The following is a 16,978-nucleotide window of genomic DNA, read 5'->3' as shown; positions in this document are numbered from 1 at the left end:
CGCCGCGCGAGTGTCCTGATTAGAGAGACACAGGTGTTGGGAGGTATGAAATTATAGCATCTGATTTGTTGCTATAGGCAACATCACTTCTTTTCATTTTTAGAAGCTTTAGTAAATTCACCCCATACACAGAAGCCCACGAAAGCTGTGTGATACTAAGACCGATGTCTTTCTTTTACGCCTTTCTCCCGCTCTTACACATATAACCAGTGGCGGCTAAAGAGGCGGGGCAGCAGCACAGTCCAAAATTCAAATAGGAGAGCCACTCCCACTGCCAGTGAGTCAGTTTGGAATGGCAGTTGGTGGCAATTGATGTGCCTTCCCTATCTGAATTTTAAACTGTGCTACAGGAGCCTCCCCTGCATATAACCGTTGACTTGGTCATATTTGTTCCAACAAGCCGCCTACAGTGAGGTGTGGATTAACGAGCCACTTTCCAAACAACAAAATGATTCACCTGGAGTATGTGGATGAGGGCCGTCCCCGCAGCTGGTCTATTTCCATCTGCATGCGATCAATCTCGGACACTAGCTGTTCCTGGAAGGGGACAGGAGAAAGGTCACATGGTTATAAATGTACATACAGACGGGGCAGTACAGATGGTGTAATGGTTAGCATTACTGCCTCACAGCACTGAGGTCATGGGTTCTATCCCCACCATGTGTTATATATAAGGGGCAGTACGGATGGTGTAATGGTTAGCATTACTGCCTCACAGCACTTAGGTCATGGGTTCGATCCCCACCATGTGTTATATATACGGGGCAGTACGGATGGTGTAACTGCCTCACAGCGCTGAGGTCATGGGTTCTATTCCCACCATGTGGTATATATACGGGGCAGTACGGACGGTGTAATGGTTACATTACTGCCTCACAGCGCTGAGGTCATGGGTTCTATCCCCACCATGTGTTATATATACGGGGCAGTACGGATGGTGTAATGGTTACATTACTGCCTCACAGCGCTGAGGTCATGGGTTCTATCCCCACCATGTGGTATATATACGGGGCAGTACGGACGGTGTAATGGTTACATTACTGCCTCACAGCGCTGAGGTCATGGGTTCTATCCCCACCATGTGTTATATATACGGGGCAGTACGGATGGTGTAATGGTTACATTACTGCCTCACAGCGCTGAGGTCATGGGTTCTATTCCCACCATGGCTCTAACTGTGCAGAGTTTGTATATTCTCCCAGTGTTTGCGTGGGATTCCTCCGGGTACTCCGGTTTCCTCCCGCAATCCAAAAGTGGGCAGGCTAAGCAATCCTATGAATCTGCGTAGTTAAACCGGTCATCAAACCAATCTTTTGTACCAGGGATGAGGCCACAGTCTTGGTACTGAGACATCCACAGACTGCGACACCATTGGAGTCCACCTGGACCCATGTACAGACTGAAAACTCTGTTCGCTTGCGCCTGACCTCTGAATCAGGCCCCTAAGTGTAGGGATAGGGGCAGTCTGATAACAGAGTGGAGTATACATCTGCATACAGGCGTATGTGACTTGTATGTTACTCAGCAGCCACCCCTAAGCATGTAAGTGTATTGCAGACTTAAGGTTCCGCACTCCATTCCTCTCCTCGATCATTGAACAGTTGTTGTATTGCTATAAAGGCCAAAAATGGTCATCACTAAAAAGAGAAGTTACCAGAAGACAGACCTAGCACTGACCCAAGGAACCCCACTGCTTACACTCTACCATCTATCCGCAAACCTTTATCCATTCTAAAGGCTTTAGTGATCATGCCAAACATTAACCAGATGGGCAGCATTTAACCACCCAGGGGTAAACCCATCCGGTCTTGGAAAGCATGTAAAATATATAAAAAGTGCAAAGAGAAAAGAATAAAGTCTAAATATTATTTAAAAAAAACACTATATCTCCATATAATCATTATTACTATCAAGTTATTATTTCCGGTCAGATACTCTGGCCATACACATGCAGATTTATCTTCAGATCTGGCTGGTTGGAACACAAACATGGTTATGGATGAGAGCAAATGACAGTTAACCATTTGCTTGGAAATGCTGGAAAACTGCCAAACTATCACTCATCCATAACCATGTTTTTGTTCCAGCCAGCCAGATCTGAAGATAAATCTTACTAGTGTATGGGCACCTTTATAGACACATTCTAAAATCCTGCTGGTATAGAACAAAAAGCTCAGATGACCAAGAACTGCGTTCCACTTGTAGCGAGATCATTGGTAACTGCCCTACTCATGCAGTTCCTCTTTACTGCCTGGGGTGTTGGTCTCTACTGAGATGCTTCTAGCACAGGCTGGTCTGTATCTCAGTGATAAGATACAAATCAGAAGCACCAAACAAGAGAGTGACACCCCAGGCAGGAGAGAGGAACTGCATAGATTTTGAACGGTGCAGGGTGCTGGAATAGACACTACTTTTATATGGAATCACCCCTTCATTGTACAGCCTGCGCAGACCAATAGCAAGCCATTCCAACAATCTCTGACTATAACCATTACGCACTGCAAATTGATGGAAGAAAGAGATGCACCGCCCAGCTATGCAGTATCAGCTTTATTTAAAAAGGACAGAGCGGACAGGATGTAGGCGGGGTTCATATTGTCAGCAGAGCCAGCAAACTAATTCTCTCTGCCACAATCCTGCTTCAGTATATACAAACATTTAGAGACACCCTATGCAAATGTACAAATTGTGGGCACTAAGGGCCTAATTCAGGTTGGCTCTGAAACGCCGACCACCCAAATGCCCTCGGTACCATGAGGATATGTGTTTGTTAACACATTCCCCTTGCATGCGGCCGCTAGCAGTAGAAATCAGGTTGACTTATTTCCTCCGCAAAATTGCCAAATACGTGGCATCGGCCTGCATGCGTCCCATGGGAGTGCCCCGTTTCTGCCCTCCCTCCCCACAATGAACAGGCAGCCGAGTGTGTAACTTGTAGCATGAATTTGGATCGCTACGAGCAATCCTGAATCGGTCCGTAAAGTAGAACTACATAACCAGGCTGGAAAACTGCTGCCCCAGGTCTATCTATACGTTAGATGAATGAGAAAGCTTGGGTAAACGGACAAAAACAGCTTATAGACAGTCGATCTGCAAAAGCTTTAAGGATCACTATAAGAACATGGGTAGAAGCTACTAGGTTAGACCACAGCAGCTCTTGAAGAACCGTGATTGGCAGATATCAGGACCATCCCTGGAAAATAACAGGTTGCATCATCACACAGGTTGAGCTCCAGTACAAACACTGGGGTGACCAAAGTAGGACAACAAGAACTGGAGAACAAAGGCTAGAAACCACAACACAACATTATCATACGGTAACATTGGAGTTCATCCTCTGGATGGGATTAAAGGGAAAGCTTCAGAATATTCTATGGAATACTGCTGCCTTTCTCTCTATAGCAGACAAACAATTGGACAATTTTACGAATGCCACACACACACACAGATCTGTACGTACGGGTTAGTAAACCATTGTCAGGGCCTACGTGAGACACAGGGGTCCTCATTCTGTACAAACCTTATTTAGAAGAAGTTCGTCCTGCAGCTTTTTCATGTTAGCTATCTCTTCCGAAAGAGTGTTCTGAAAGAGAGAGAGGAGGCAATCAGAGGGGAAGAGAGGGAGACCATGAGAGATCAGCAACAAGCAGCCTAAAGTTGGCAGGTGAGAACAGCAGCGAAAGCAGGCAGAGAAGAACAAGTTAGATGTTTGCTGGTTAGACAGACGGACATTATGGGTTTATTAGCTGAGCCGTAGCATTTCACATGGAGCATGGGCAATGGGGTTTCTGAATGATGCAGATTCTAAATATTGCTTTGTAATTGCAGTACGAACCAGACTGTACAACAACGGGGAATTTCTTGCAATGTCCGATACCTGCAACGTCTCCCTTTTTTTTTTTTTTTGAAGACCAAGATCTCTGGGTCACAGAATTATAAGAATGTGGAGAGAAGTACCAACCAATCAGCTCCTTTAATTTGACAGTTAGAAGCTGACTGGCTGGTGCTTTATCTCTGCCCCCCGCCCCCCATTTGTTCCCTGGGTAGATGACATTGGTCGGCACTTATAAAACAGGACTGCCAAAGCCAATTACTATAGCATTACCGTACTAGAGAGATTTTGAGGCTCCTCCTTATCGGTGAAATTATGTCACGGACATACCTATATGTATGTATGTATTATCACCGCAAATAAACAGATCATGAAAGACGATCAGCCTTCTCGTGACCCAGGCACGTACCTTCTCCTCCAGGGCACCCATCCTCTCCTTGAGATGCAACTGCAGCCTTTCGTTGGACTCAGAGAGGAGTTTATCGACAGTCTCCGAAAGGCGTTTGTTGTGCTCGTCGTTCATTTTCTCCCTCTGGCGGGCCTGTACGAGACAGCAAGCTCTCAGCATGCACAAGTAGGGGACAGAGCAACGGGGCCACCTCCAACAGAAGTCGGGCAACTCCGACAATAACAAATAAGAACCATCAAGGTGCTACTATGTCACCAATTAAATATTAATAAAATGCAACGTTCAAAATAAAAGTCCTCAAATTATTGCTTATACAACAGTCCAAGTTGCCTTTGTATAAGCAATAACTTCTGAAGGAAAGTTCCTTTATACTTTCTAACAATCGCATTGTTACATTGTGTACTGCTTTATTAAATACCTGAATTTATCTTTACAGATGATTATATACGGTGGTGAGAAGAATCTGGCTTCTCTCTTCAAATTGAAGCTATTGGGTCTAGTGAATGCAGAGTGGGGGAACAGCGTTGCGGACGGTGGATGTACCACTTACCCGCTGCAGCTCCTGGTTCTTCTCCTCTAGTTGAGCTTCAAGCTGACGAAGACGTTCCTCAAAATTTCCATGTCTCTCCTCTGCCTGGCCACACAAAGAGGAAGCAGAAGAGAAGGTCACAGGAAATAACGGTCAAGGAAATGGCCATGATTGTACGACCACCAAACTTTTTATATCTACTGCTTCAATATCGTCTACTTGGTTTCCATGATAATGAACCAAGAGCTTCTTCTCTTTTTACCCCCGCTGCTTGCACACTTTTGCTTTTCAAATTTAACAATGTTCATTGAAGGTGTTCTACCCTGACTGAACTTCCCCCTCTGTAAACATTAATGGCAAAACGCGCCACAGTCAGCTGGATAGTCAGTTGTTTAAGAAAGAAAGACCCTTAGGGGGTCTTTCAATCTTTAATCCCAGGTCACAACTGTCGATCCATCCTGACAGCCGTTACCCGGGCCCATTTTTGTTTTGCTGGACATCATATCGTCTGGCGGGATTCAATGTCCCGCTTGGCGATCGGCAAAAATGAGGCATGTCCGAGTAAACGGCCGTGGATTGTCGAGATTAACCCGTGATCACGACAATTCAGTGACGTTATTGATAAAACGATAGCATTGAATAGGCACCTGCCTCTATTTCCCCCGTCGGATTGACTGCGGGGATTGAATACCCCCTTAAAATATAGTGTTTTTATTATTGCTATTCACAGAATGCACACATTTGCGGTAGTGTTGCACATCTGGACAATGAACGCAACAAAATAGTCCTGCACAGAAGCCCTTTACAAACCAATACATTTATACTTAAATAAAATGTATCTGCCATTCAATATAATCATCTATATATATGTCTAGCGTCTGATTGTGTGTCTCCAAAACATTGCCATCTGTGGGCAGCGAGTGAAACTACATCTCTTTTTCTCTCACACATGCACAAACACAGAGGCAATCACAAGGTAGCAGACTAGCTTTCGAAGCATTTGCTTTGTGCGGGCTGACTAGTTCCTTATATAAATTAAGCATCGTCGCCTGATTATACAGAGAATAGAAGAGAATCCAGGCACTCTCTGCCACGTAAGGATTACATGAGGGATATGTGAGCGGAGTATGTAGGTAGAGATACCTTGCTGAGAGCCGCCACTCGCTGCGCCAGCTGTGCCTCAATCTCTGGCAGTGTCTCAGCCTTCTGCAGGGTCTGCTGCAGCTTCTGTTTAGCGTCCTCCAGCCATTCCTGCAGCTGACGGTTCTTCTCTTCGCTCTGCGGAAGTCGAAGAAGCTGAAGGTTATTAGGTGCTAACAAGCGGGACCCCACAGAATCGCTCCTGTGCAATATCTATTATGTTTCATAAGGCAGCTGCAAGTCAATACAAAAGCACTTAGAACCCAAAAATGTACAGCTTGCTGGCCAAGGATGTCTCACCTACGGTCACAGTCCTAGACCTTAATTATAGTCCAGGATTGTCTCCATTAGCAATAGGCAACCTATTCCCATGGTGCTTCCAACCCAATGAATGCATCTGAGCATCATACTGTAGAAAGTTGTTGACAATAGATGGAGATGTAAGGCTCCAATAGCTTACAAGTCAGGGTAAGGGTACATCCGTGGCCGAATTTGTGGCTCTAGCTTGTCCATTATGTGCACATCCCCACCAGCTTCTGTGCGTGTGCGAGGGGTGCATGTGGATCTAGAGGGGTGCATGTGGATCTAGAGGGGTGCATGTGGAGCTGTCCTTTCTAGTTCTAGGATCTTCATTTAAACTTTATTGGCTGGAACTATTGTACACTAGAATGGCCAGATCATTTTTTCACATATTTGCAGATTAACTTTTTGATTTACTTTTCTGGACACACAGACTTGGTTAAGATGAGGGGGGTAGGGAAGAGAGTTAGGGGTACCTACGGAGCCCCTGTCGGGAGTCTGCGCATCGGGAGGCCATTGACGGTCTTTTGAACACTGGCTTCCAGAGTGCAGGGATACCGTATGTTTCCCTGAGTGTAGGGGTATAATCTTGTGTCAGGAATTTAGTAAGGTCCCACAATACAGTTTTGGGTTTCCTTGTTGCCAGATGCACAACAGAATCTTTTGGAACAATGGGACACTAACAACTGGCACCCAGGCCAAGTTTAAGTTCCCCCGCTGCAGCGCTCCGACCTATGTATCTATCATTTTGATAAAGGGAACCACGAAATTCATGTGGAATAGAATTTGCCCAGTCGGTGATAAATCATCCACTGCTTCCTGTTAGGCACCAGGTGCATCATATAAATGATTGTTAATACAGATTCTGTTAATCCAGAGGCATTAGCAACCAGAATTCAACAACAGTATGAATTATTAATTAAGAGTGGGGAAACCCAGATTGTGCTATAAAGGAACAGCATTACTGTACCAGTCTGGAGGAGTCACATGACCAACCTGAATGACCACTGGGGATGGCATTACTGCACCAGTCTGGAGGGGTCACATGACTGGGTGAATGACCACTGGGGCAGCATTAATGTACCAGTCTGGAGTAGTCACATGACCAGCCTGAATGACCACTGGGACAGCATTACTGTACCTGTGTGGAGTAGTCATATGACCAGTCTGGAGGGGTCACATGACTGGGTGAATGACCACTGGGGCAGCATTACTGCACCAGTCTGGAGGGGTCACATGACTGGGTGAATGACCACTGGGGCAGCATTACTGTACCAGTCTGGAGTAGTCACATGACCAGCTTGAATGACCACTGGGGACGGCATTACTGCACCAGTCTGGAGGGGTCACATGACTGGGTGAATGACCACTGGGGACGGTATTACTGTACCAGTCTGGAGTAGTCACATGACCAACCTGAATGACCACTGGGGATGGCATTACTGCACCAGTCTGGAGGGGTCACATGACTGGGTGAATTACCACTGGGGCAGCATTACTGTACCAGTCTGGAGTAGTCAAATGACCAACCTGAATGACCACTGGGACAGCATTACTGTACCAGTCTGGAGTAGTCACATGACCAGCCTGAATGACCACTGGGATAGCATTACTGTACCTGTGTGGAGTAGTCATATGACCAGTCTGGAGTAGTCACATGACTGGACGAATGACCACTAGGGACGGCATTACTGTACCTGTCTGGAGTAGTCATTTGACTGGACGAATGACCACTGAGGACGGCATTACTGTACCTGTCTGGAGTAGTCATATGACCAGTCTGGAGGAGTCACATGACTGGGCGAATGACCACTGGGGACGGCATTACTGTACCTGTCTGTACAGGGACTCTTTACTGGCAAGTTCATTCTCCAGCTTGTCGTTGACATCATGGAGCGAGGTGGCTTCCCTCTGCGCACTCAGGTAGCGCTTCTCTAAGGTGGTGATCCGTTCCTCCATATCCTCCCGTTGCGCCAGTGCCTGATGACAGGGTGCGGAACAAAGTCAGACATTTTACAGATGCAGAAATATAAACATATACCGGGACAGCTTATATCGGTCTACCATGTCACGGATGGATCAAATTTACCCGTCAAACGCTTGGCTGTGTGTGTTTGACCCTTTAATCCTTAGCATAGTCACACCTCTCATTACATAGGGTGTGCAGTCTATGGCTCTTCCCTATAGTAAATATCCTATATTGTGTATTATATGCTCACTTGGAGGCGAGAGGCACCTTCAGCCTATAGAAGCAATACCCGCCCCCCTCCAACCCCCCATCTGTCTCCGTTGATTTCTCAGTCAGTAAAGTATTTATAGATTTAGACTCAGGCAAGCTGTGGCTTTATATCGGTTGTGCAACTACAAGTCTCAGCATGTCCTGCTGAAAAGCTGCAGGGTTCCAGTCTTTGAAAGTAAAGCATTAAACACGACTTAATTAGTGTCCTCACATCATGTCACAGAGTTGTACAATGATTAGTGGATACAGGAATCCTGGCGGTCAATACGGAATCACCAGGCTTACTGTGAGATGCATGTAGCACAGGGAGCAGCGAGCATGCTGGGTAGAAGAGAGCGGCATCACGGCGCCAGCTAGTACACAGGCCAGCTCCAGCATACGTTCTCACCTCTTTCAGATCACGCTGCAGCTTGTTGCTGACCTCCTCGGACTTGATCAGATCTTTCTGTGCAGTGTTGAGCTCCTCTTCCAGTTCGGCCATTTGACGGCACATCATGGTCAGACGCTCCTTCAGCTGGCACAGCTCCAGCCGCTGCTTCTCCAACATCTCCTCCAGCTCGGACTCTCGGCCTCCTTGTAGTTCCAGGTGAGTGGAGCCATTAAGGATGGCCTAAAATAATAACAAAAGGCCCCCTCGGACTGTTATTCAGCTATAGCTTGAAATGGATGCATTTAATTCTCCCATCAGTGAGAGAGTAACGGTAATCCAAGACCGGTAACATGTGGGCAACGGTACTCATGTGTAAAGATGGAACAAGATGTTCCCTATGATCCCCACACACCTCGAAGTCTGGCTGTGCAGCATTCCCACCAAACAAGACCAGGCAGCAGTGTGCCCCACATGGATGGATGCCCAGTGCCTGAAGACTAGGGGGTCAAACAATTATCTCACATAGGAGCATATTTACTTAACCTTGGAAAGAGATAAAGTGGAACTAGATAATGGGGCAGATTTATTAGGACCAGTGACGTGATAAAGTGCCAGATGTATCAAGCTCCAAAAAGTGATAAAATAGAGAGTGATAAAACAGCCAGCCAATCAGCCATGCTATAACAACTGCCATGTTACAGGCTGCGTTTAGAAAAGGACAGGTAGGAGCTGATTGGCTGTCTGTTTATCACTCTCCACTTCATCACTTTTTGAAGCCAACTAGGCTGGGGGCGGGATGCTCTAAAATGAAAATGAGGTAAAAACCCTGTTATCGGGTTTTTACCGCAATTTCATATGCTCTAATGCCCCTCCGCCTGGTCAGCGCTGCGGAGGGTAGCACCAGCTTTTTCTGGCGATACCCTGTAGAAGCCTATGAGCTTCTCTCCACTACGCTGATTGAGGGATCTGTCACGGATCCCTCCCAGCATGCCCCACGTCCGGGCCGGCACTCTGCGAATGAACAAAGGGGGTCCTAGAGCCGGAAGTCTAGCACCAGAGCCGCATCACAAGGGACACCTCTTATCGGAAGAGCCCTCTTTTGCGCATATGTTAGAGCATATGCGTTTATTAAGAATGGGGTAACTGGCGGAGAGGGGCGATGTAGGGCAGCGGATGTTAGACCATCTAGTCTGGGTTTAAACAATGACAGTTGGGAGCTGATTGGCCGGTGATAAAGTACCAACCAGAGGATCACTTCTCCGGGCTTAATCAATCTGCCCTAAAGCAAACATAGTAGCATAGAAACATAGAAATATAGAAACATAGAATTTGACGGCAGATAAGTACCACTTGGCCCATCTAGTCTGCCCATTTTTTTTACCCTTCAGGTAATCTCAACCCTTTTTAATCCTTATTTCTTTGTAAGGATATTCATATGCCTATCCCAAGCATGTTTAAATTGTTCTACTGTCTTAGCCTCTACCACCTCTGATGGGAGGCTATTCCACTTATCCACTACCCTTTCTGTGAAGTAATTCTTTCTAACTGCCATAGTATAGGCTGTGTTTGAAAAATGACATTTGGGAGTGGGTTGGTTGGTACTTTGTCTCCGCCCACTGGGGCAAAATAAATAGACCCCATAGTGATTGAGGGGGGGATTAGCTTGGAGAGAGATACAGTAACAAGCAACTAGCTCCTGTCATTTTTCAAACACAGAGCCAGACTATTATAGTTTGGAAGGCGATAAAATGGAGAGTGATAAACCACCAGCCAATCAGCCCCTGTCATGTTACAGGCAATGTTTGCAAAATTACAGTTAGGAGCTTTTTGGTTGGTACTTTATCTCTCTCTAAAATTGATAAATCTGCCCCTGAGATCATTGTCCAAGTCTCCTACCTATGTCACTCATTCAAAACACTTACGAGCTAGAAATCATTGTCCTGTCTAGCCCTGCCTCATCTTCCCACCCCCTACTTTTAATGACTAAAAATATGCTGCTATGGTGTACTTACAGAACCCTGCGAGTCTCCATCTTTGCTGCCATCATCGATTCCTGAGCGTCTCCGCGCCAGCTGTTCCCGCAGAGAGAGGGACTGGAAGATCAGGAGAGAAGACAGGCATTGTAGCGTTCTCCTACATGCAGTGCTACACTGGAGGAGGGTGTGGCCATTAACAAAGCTTACCTCCTGGCTGGACAAATCCAGCTCCTCCTCCAGTACGGACACCCTTTCAAGGGCCACACGGAGGCGCTCTCGGACCTGTTACGGAGGAAAGCACACAGAGGGGAGACTGATAAATACAGCAGGCATACAGTACACTGCAAGGAACATGAGCCCCAACTATATCTATAATTACAGAAGAGGACAGGTGCGTACCATTCCCCAATGGGTCATAGAGGTGTGCACATCAGGATTTACCCGAATCTCAAAACAGGATTTTATTGGCTATTAACTGTCACATGTTTTGGCAACAAAACATGCGACAGCCTGATAGCCAATAAGATCCCATTTTCAGATCTGGATCTGCACATCCCTAGTTCATATACAGTACTAGGACATTTACTGTATTTATATAGGATTTGCACTGTGCGTGAGCGAGTAGTATTTAGATATTTAATTTGGATGTAAAAGTTTGATTTACTACGGGAGAAAGATCACCAGGCTAACGCATCCGGTGCCCGCTCTTGTCGCTACTAAAACACATGATGTAAATGGGTTAAATATGGGTGCGGAAAACAACAGACAAGATATCAGTCAGCGCTCCACTCATGCAGGGAGCTGGTCTCAAAGGGGCTGTATAACCTTGACGTATCAACAGCCAATCATCATGACTGACAGCAAATGGCCCGGGAATCTTCCACTGCTGGACAAGGGGGTCTGGGCGCGCCCAGAAGAAAGTGGTGCGTGGCTGACCTGCTACGTGGATATCGACCTGTCTACAACGCCCACTATGAAACGATAAATACCACGACCGCCAGCTTGCGCACAACCCCTTCTCATAACACCTATCTGAGGGAGTTATAGGTTAGTGATTTGGGTTAAACTACCCTTGGTACAAGAATTTTATAATAAACACCAATTTTACGTCGTTGAAATGGTTTCCTTTCTTTTAACCTATTTTTTTTATGGGTCTCCTTTCTTCCTGCTGTCATTTCCAGACTAATGTCATCCTAGTACAAATAGGATCGGGCAGACATTGCAGCTTCTTGTTGAATCACAGAACCACGGCAATTCGCCTTACTGACCAATAAGGGCGCCTGTCACTCGTACTCTTCTGAGGCAGCCATTTTGTGCCCGGAGTCAGTCAGCCTTCATGAGAATGCATCATTCTGACTGGACCCGATGCTAATAAAGAGGCACAAAGTTCCCTGGTGAGGGAATAGGTGTCTTGATCTTCATAAGAAAGGTATAAAGTATTAACATCCTCCGCAGGTACATATATTTAAGCCTCGGACTCATGCGTGCTATGAATTGCAGATGCGGACGCATTGCATGTGACTGTGAATCAGGCCCTTGGGATGTAAGCACACTATGTTATGCCAGTCTCACACCACATTTCCAATTGTAACACCATAGAATAGTTAGACCTACCCACCGGGTGGGGGCATAGACTGGTCAACCAGATTTGGTTTAAATTGTGGTACATTACATTATATATACGGCCTGTCATTGTTTGGCCTTGGTCTGTGAGGCGTACTAGGTCACTGTGTGGGCCTCTATATTTTTATGTCACTATGTGGCCTTCAGCCCGCCAACTTAAGTGCGGGAGGACAATGACAATTCCTGCGGTAACCAATGTCTGGACAGGTTGCGAAAGTAAGATGTTAGGTAATTGTTTTCCTGCTAGACCACGCCCTTATATTAAGCCACACCCCCTTTTAAATAAACCACCCCCCCTTTTTCGACGCATGCAATTTCTTCTATATATTTGGGGGCGGGGGGGGGGGGGCTAAATTGTCTAGAAACGGCCCTGTATACGGGGGTAATTCAATAAGTGGCGTTCCCTGAAAACTCACCTCTTCAGGCAAGCCTATCATATTTAAGTTCCATATGCATAACCCCCTGAGGCACTTATGTATTATATAGCTTCCCTTCTGGACTTGTAACTTGGTGGGACTGCTATGCTATTACTGGTGCCTGTCCCTGTGTTTCCCTCCTATTTCCCTATATACTTTAAGCTTACAGCAGGGACCTCCAACCTCTATGTCTGTCTGTTTTACCTAGTTTGTTCTTTCAGTGTTGTCAAAATTTATAAAGCACAACGGAATCTGCTGCGCTATATAAGAAACTGTAAATAATAAGTAAAAATAATAATAATAGTGGCTATAGCCATAGTAACAGTCAGAATGGTACCACCTCACAACCACCGCCAACAGCAATGTTCCCTCACAGAAAAAAATAAAAAGGCCATTTCACAGCCAAAAACCACGGCTACAAATAGCAGAGGATGGAATACTGGCCTAAAAGCGGTCTTTTAAGTGGCACGAGATTCTGGTGAAGACGGACCATACTTGAAATTCAGAATGTTCTGGACATTAACAAATTTTGGGCAGTTCTCCTGAGGAAGTAGGACACTCTCCCAGACCCGTGAGGAATGCGAAATGCGTCACCACTACCCCTGCTCTTCCCCCTAACCAAAAATAAATTGCTATTACGCTACGCATGTTTAGCACCCAATTTCATGGAAACGTGCACGTTTGGTTAAGACAACACCGCACGTAATTTGTTACATAATCAGAGGGGGCTTGTAGTTTCTCAGCAGCTGGCGGGCCATAGTTTGGCCATTAAGGAGTTACGGCGGGATGTACTAAAGGGAAAATGCGGTAAAACAGGGGTTTTACCGCATTTTCCTATGTACCAATACTCATCCGCCCCGTCTTCGCCTGGCAGGGCGATACCCTATAGAAGATGGGCTTCTATCGCCGTCCGCGCGCCCCCCCTCCCGTCCTACTTTGATCTCCTCCTCCCCCAGCAGGTATCACAGCCGGGAGGACATCCGGCTGCAGGGGGGAGGAGAAGACGCAGGGGGACACGGGCAGCCGCCGGGATGTGACGGAGACCCCCGCAGACCACATCACAGGTATTGCGGGGGTCTCCGTCACCGCAACCCGATGCTAGCCGCATATGTTAGGACATATGCGGTAGCATCGCGGTGGCTGGGAGGCGAAGGGCGGCAATGTATATTAATACATCCCGCTCTTAATACCAAGTTAGAAATCATCACATATGGATGCGGCACTTGTGGTTTCAGGAGGTCTTACCAGCCACATAGAACTCCAAAAAAGGGCATATATAAAACGTTATAGACCAAGGACAGAAGAAGAGGTCACGTGGGCTAGACCACGCATTTCCTTACCTTTTCATCGAGGGCCTTGTGATGCTCAAAGAGAGACTTCAGAGCTTTCAGCACCTCCACTTCGCTGGAGACGCCAGCGGGCGACTGCGCCTGCCTCTTTACCACAGTCATCCTCAGCGATCGCTCGTGACGAGACACTAAACATTCCAGGTGTTCCAGCAGCAGCTGCGGATGTGGAGAACATAAGTCGGAGATTGCAACCCAATGCAAGAAAAACAAAACCCCCAAGACATACAGTACAAGACTTTTCGTGCGGGGCCTGTAGCGCCACGTTTCGCCGTTGAGTGGAGATTTTATAATATTTAGAGATGACAATGTGCCAAAAGCCTGGCACGGCAATAACAGATTCCACTGCGTGAACAAACTGTTCCTCACTTGTACTCGAAGAAAATATAATCTCAGCAGACCAAACATTAATTGCCTCCTGCAAGTCGAATATCAAAGACAAACAGCTTTACAATGCACCAAGGGATTACAATTAATGGCTTCCTGTGGACTTCACACCGAGGGACTGTCTCCAATATTTAATGTACATCTACTTCTACAATCCCCGGGTCACTGGTCTTTGCCTATGTAAAAGCTCGGCCATTTTTTAGGCTACATTTACTTACATTAATAACGTGTGGACAGCTCTGTTTGCATCTTCTAACATAAAACAGTATTATTTCCATCTCTCACTTATCAGTCAGCCCCACGTTACTGCTTGGTACAGCGTTCTACGTTCTCTCATAATGATCTGGTCACTTGGCGCCAACGCCTGCTGCAGGCCCTGGGCAATATTGCGTTTTTGCCTCTGCAACACAGTTATGGCGATGTTCTGTGCGCTGAACATTTTAGGTTTTACATTTTTATTGCACAGTATTAAATGACAGAAACTCCAGTTAATGCATTTTATTCTTCCTAAAATCAACTATAAAAATATATATAGTTATTCTTTTTTTCAAAGGCATCACAGGGGTTCCGTAACACTAAACATAGGAAGAAGCACACGCATTTATGGGGTGCACAGTGAACAATATACATACAGTAAACAAAATAACAGGGCAGTAACTAGGGTTGTTGTGGGAGCGGTACATACAAGATTATTGCGGCCTTCATTTACCTCATCACAATATGTCACTGTCACTCCAATACACTCCTGTCCTCACTAAAACATCACTCATCTCATGATTTATTTTCTCTGCTGCTGGGAACCCTGCTAATTCTACTATATAACTCTCAGGGCTAGACTGTCTAAGCTTCAAAAGTGATCAAATGGAGAGTGATAAACAGCCAGCCAATCAGCTCCTACCTGCCATGTCACAGCCTGTGTTTGAAAAATGTCAGACAGGAGCTGATTGGCTGGCTGTTTATCACTCTCCATTTGATCACTTTTGAAGCTTAGAGAATCTGGCCCTCAGTCTGTTACTTATTGCAGGCTCCTCCTGACCAGCCCATGTCGCATACATCCCCACTGACACTCTGGAGAGGAACCAACTTCTTACGCTATATAAATTTCTGTATGTGGCATCCTGCTGCCTCCATTCCTCTCCTCTCATCACATCACTGCCCCGGTTACATAGCGTCCTATACTTATTACGCAAATCCTAAAATAGTCCATGCTGCTGGGGGAACCTGTTTCTTCCACTATATAAATTCCCATATGTGGCATCCTGTAGCCTCCATCCCCCCCCCCCCCCCCATCACATCACTGCCCCTACCACATGCCGCCCTGTACTCATTTATACATTACTTGTCTCCTGAAATACTCTGTGCTGCTGAGGGTATCTGTTCCTTCCACTATCTATTAGGGCCTGCTAATAAATAGCTGCTAATAAACGATTTGCCATTCCCCTGGTAAGTCGCCCCATATAGTCACATCACACTTCCCAGAAGCCCCCTGACTGAGAGAAACCTATTGCGCTAGCTGCCGCCTATCTGCGCCGACGCGGCTGCCTGCAGCTGCCTACACTTGGTGTGATCTCCCGTTGTCGTCGTTTGATAAGTCTTCACTGAGGTAATTTCACAGAGACAACACACGCGGCGCCTCCAAGCCGTCTTCTATTGCCGGCGGCACGTTGTCATCCACATTCACTGTGACAGAAATTTCTTACGTGTCCTCGAATTTGATGCAGAACTTTTTCATGGCATGGAGCGTGTTTATTTATAGCCACCATTTCCAACCTACAGTATACAGAGGAAAAGGACAGCGCACACATCACACGGGCCCGTTAACCCTTAACACCCCCCATCAGAGAACGAAACTGCGGTGGTGACGGTGAGTCTACAGGACTCGTAACATCTTTCGTTGCCATCAACGCAGCGTTTCCACATCCAGCTGAAAGCTGTCCCCGTTTCTCTGATTAATTAACAGGAGCCATAGCAGGCAGCCAGCAAATCGGGGACATTGCGGGTACCCGTCGTCAGTCCGGCTGCACGCTTCCCTCACTTGTCTCAGGTTGCCTGGCGATTTGCACAGCAAGAGACCTGACAGAATTCGTGCCGTGTTCCCCCCGCTGGATGCGATTGTACAGCCAGGAGCGGCAGCTCTGCATAAATCTATGGATACCAGTAAGCGTGCTGTCATTTTGCAAAGGGACCCAAAATGTGGATGATGGAGTATGCGTAATACTCACACACCAGCACCGCGAGCAGGTGATTCCCTGGGCTGCTGTTATACACAGTACACTGGAGTTGCCCTTATTCTGGCAAATGTTACTCTATAAATGCACTAACAAAAGGATTTTGCTGCAACGTGGACAAAACGAGTCGGGTGATTTTTAAATTCATTTGATTTAAAACTGCAAAATGGATAACTGCAAACG

General features: G+C 46.4%; 1 protein-coding gene across 6 annotated transcripts in view; it reads right to left on the bottom strand.

Annotated features, from left to right (window-relative positions):
• PPFIA3 (PPFI scaffold protein A3) overlaps positions 1-16,978 on the bottom strand; it is a 99,165-nt gene that overhangs the window by 46,197 nt on the left and 35,990 nt on the right. For all 6 annotated transcript variants that reach the window (XM_083162267.1, XM_083162266.1, XM_083162268.1 and 3 more), the window contains exons 4-13: positions 14,175-14,339; positions 11,003-11,077; positions 10,832-10,912; positions 8,838-9,059; positions 8,044-8,190; positions 5,914-6,048; positions 4,792-4,875; positions 4,242-4,373; positions 3,521-3,583; positions 458-537 (exon numbers count right to left, since the gene is read on the bottom strand). In XM_083162267.1, the coding sequence (XP_083018393.1) occupies positions 458-537; positions 3,521-3,583; positions 4,242-4,373; positions 4,792-4,875; positions 5,914-6,048; positions 8,044-8,190; positions 8,838-9,059; positions 10,832-10,912; positions 11,003-11,077; positions 14,175-14,339 (1,184 nt within the window). The remainder of the gene's footprint in view (positions 1-457; positions 538-3,520; positions 3,584-4,241; positions 4,374-4,791; positions 4,876-5,913; positions 6,049-8,043; positions 8,191-8,837; positions 9,060-10,831; positions 10,913-11,002; positions 11,078-14,174; positions 14,340-16,978) is intronic.

Source organism: Crinia signifera, chromosome 19, assembly GCF_055691185.1.
Source record: "Crinia signifera chromosome 19, ASM5569118v1, whole genome shotgun sequence".
In the NCBI taxonomy this organism is placed as follows: domain Eukaryota; kingdom Metazoa; phylum Chordata; class Amphibia; order Anura; family Myobatrachidae; genus Crinia; species Crinia signifera.
The sequence above is the reverse complement of the archived record's forward strand: the minus strand, read 5'-3'. Positions and strand labels throughout refer to the sequence as shown.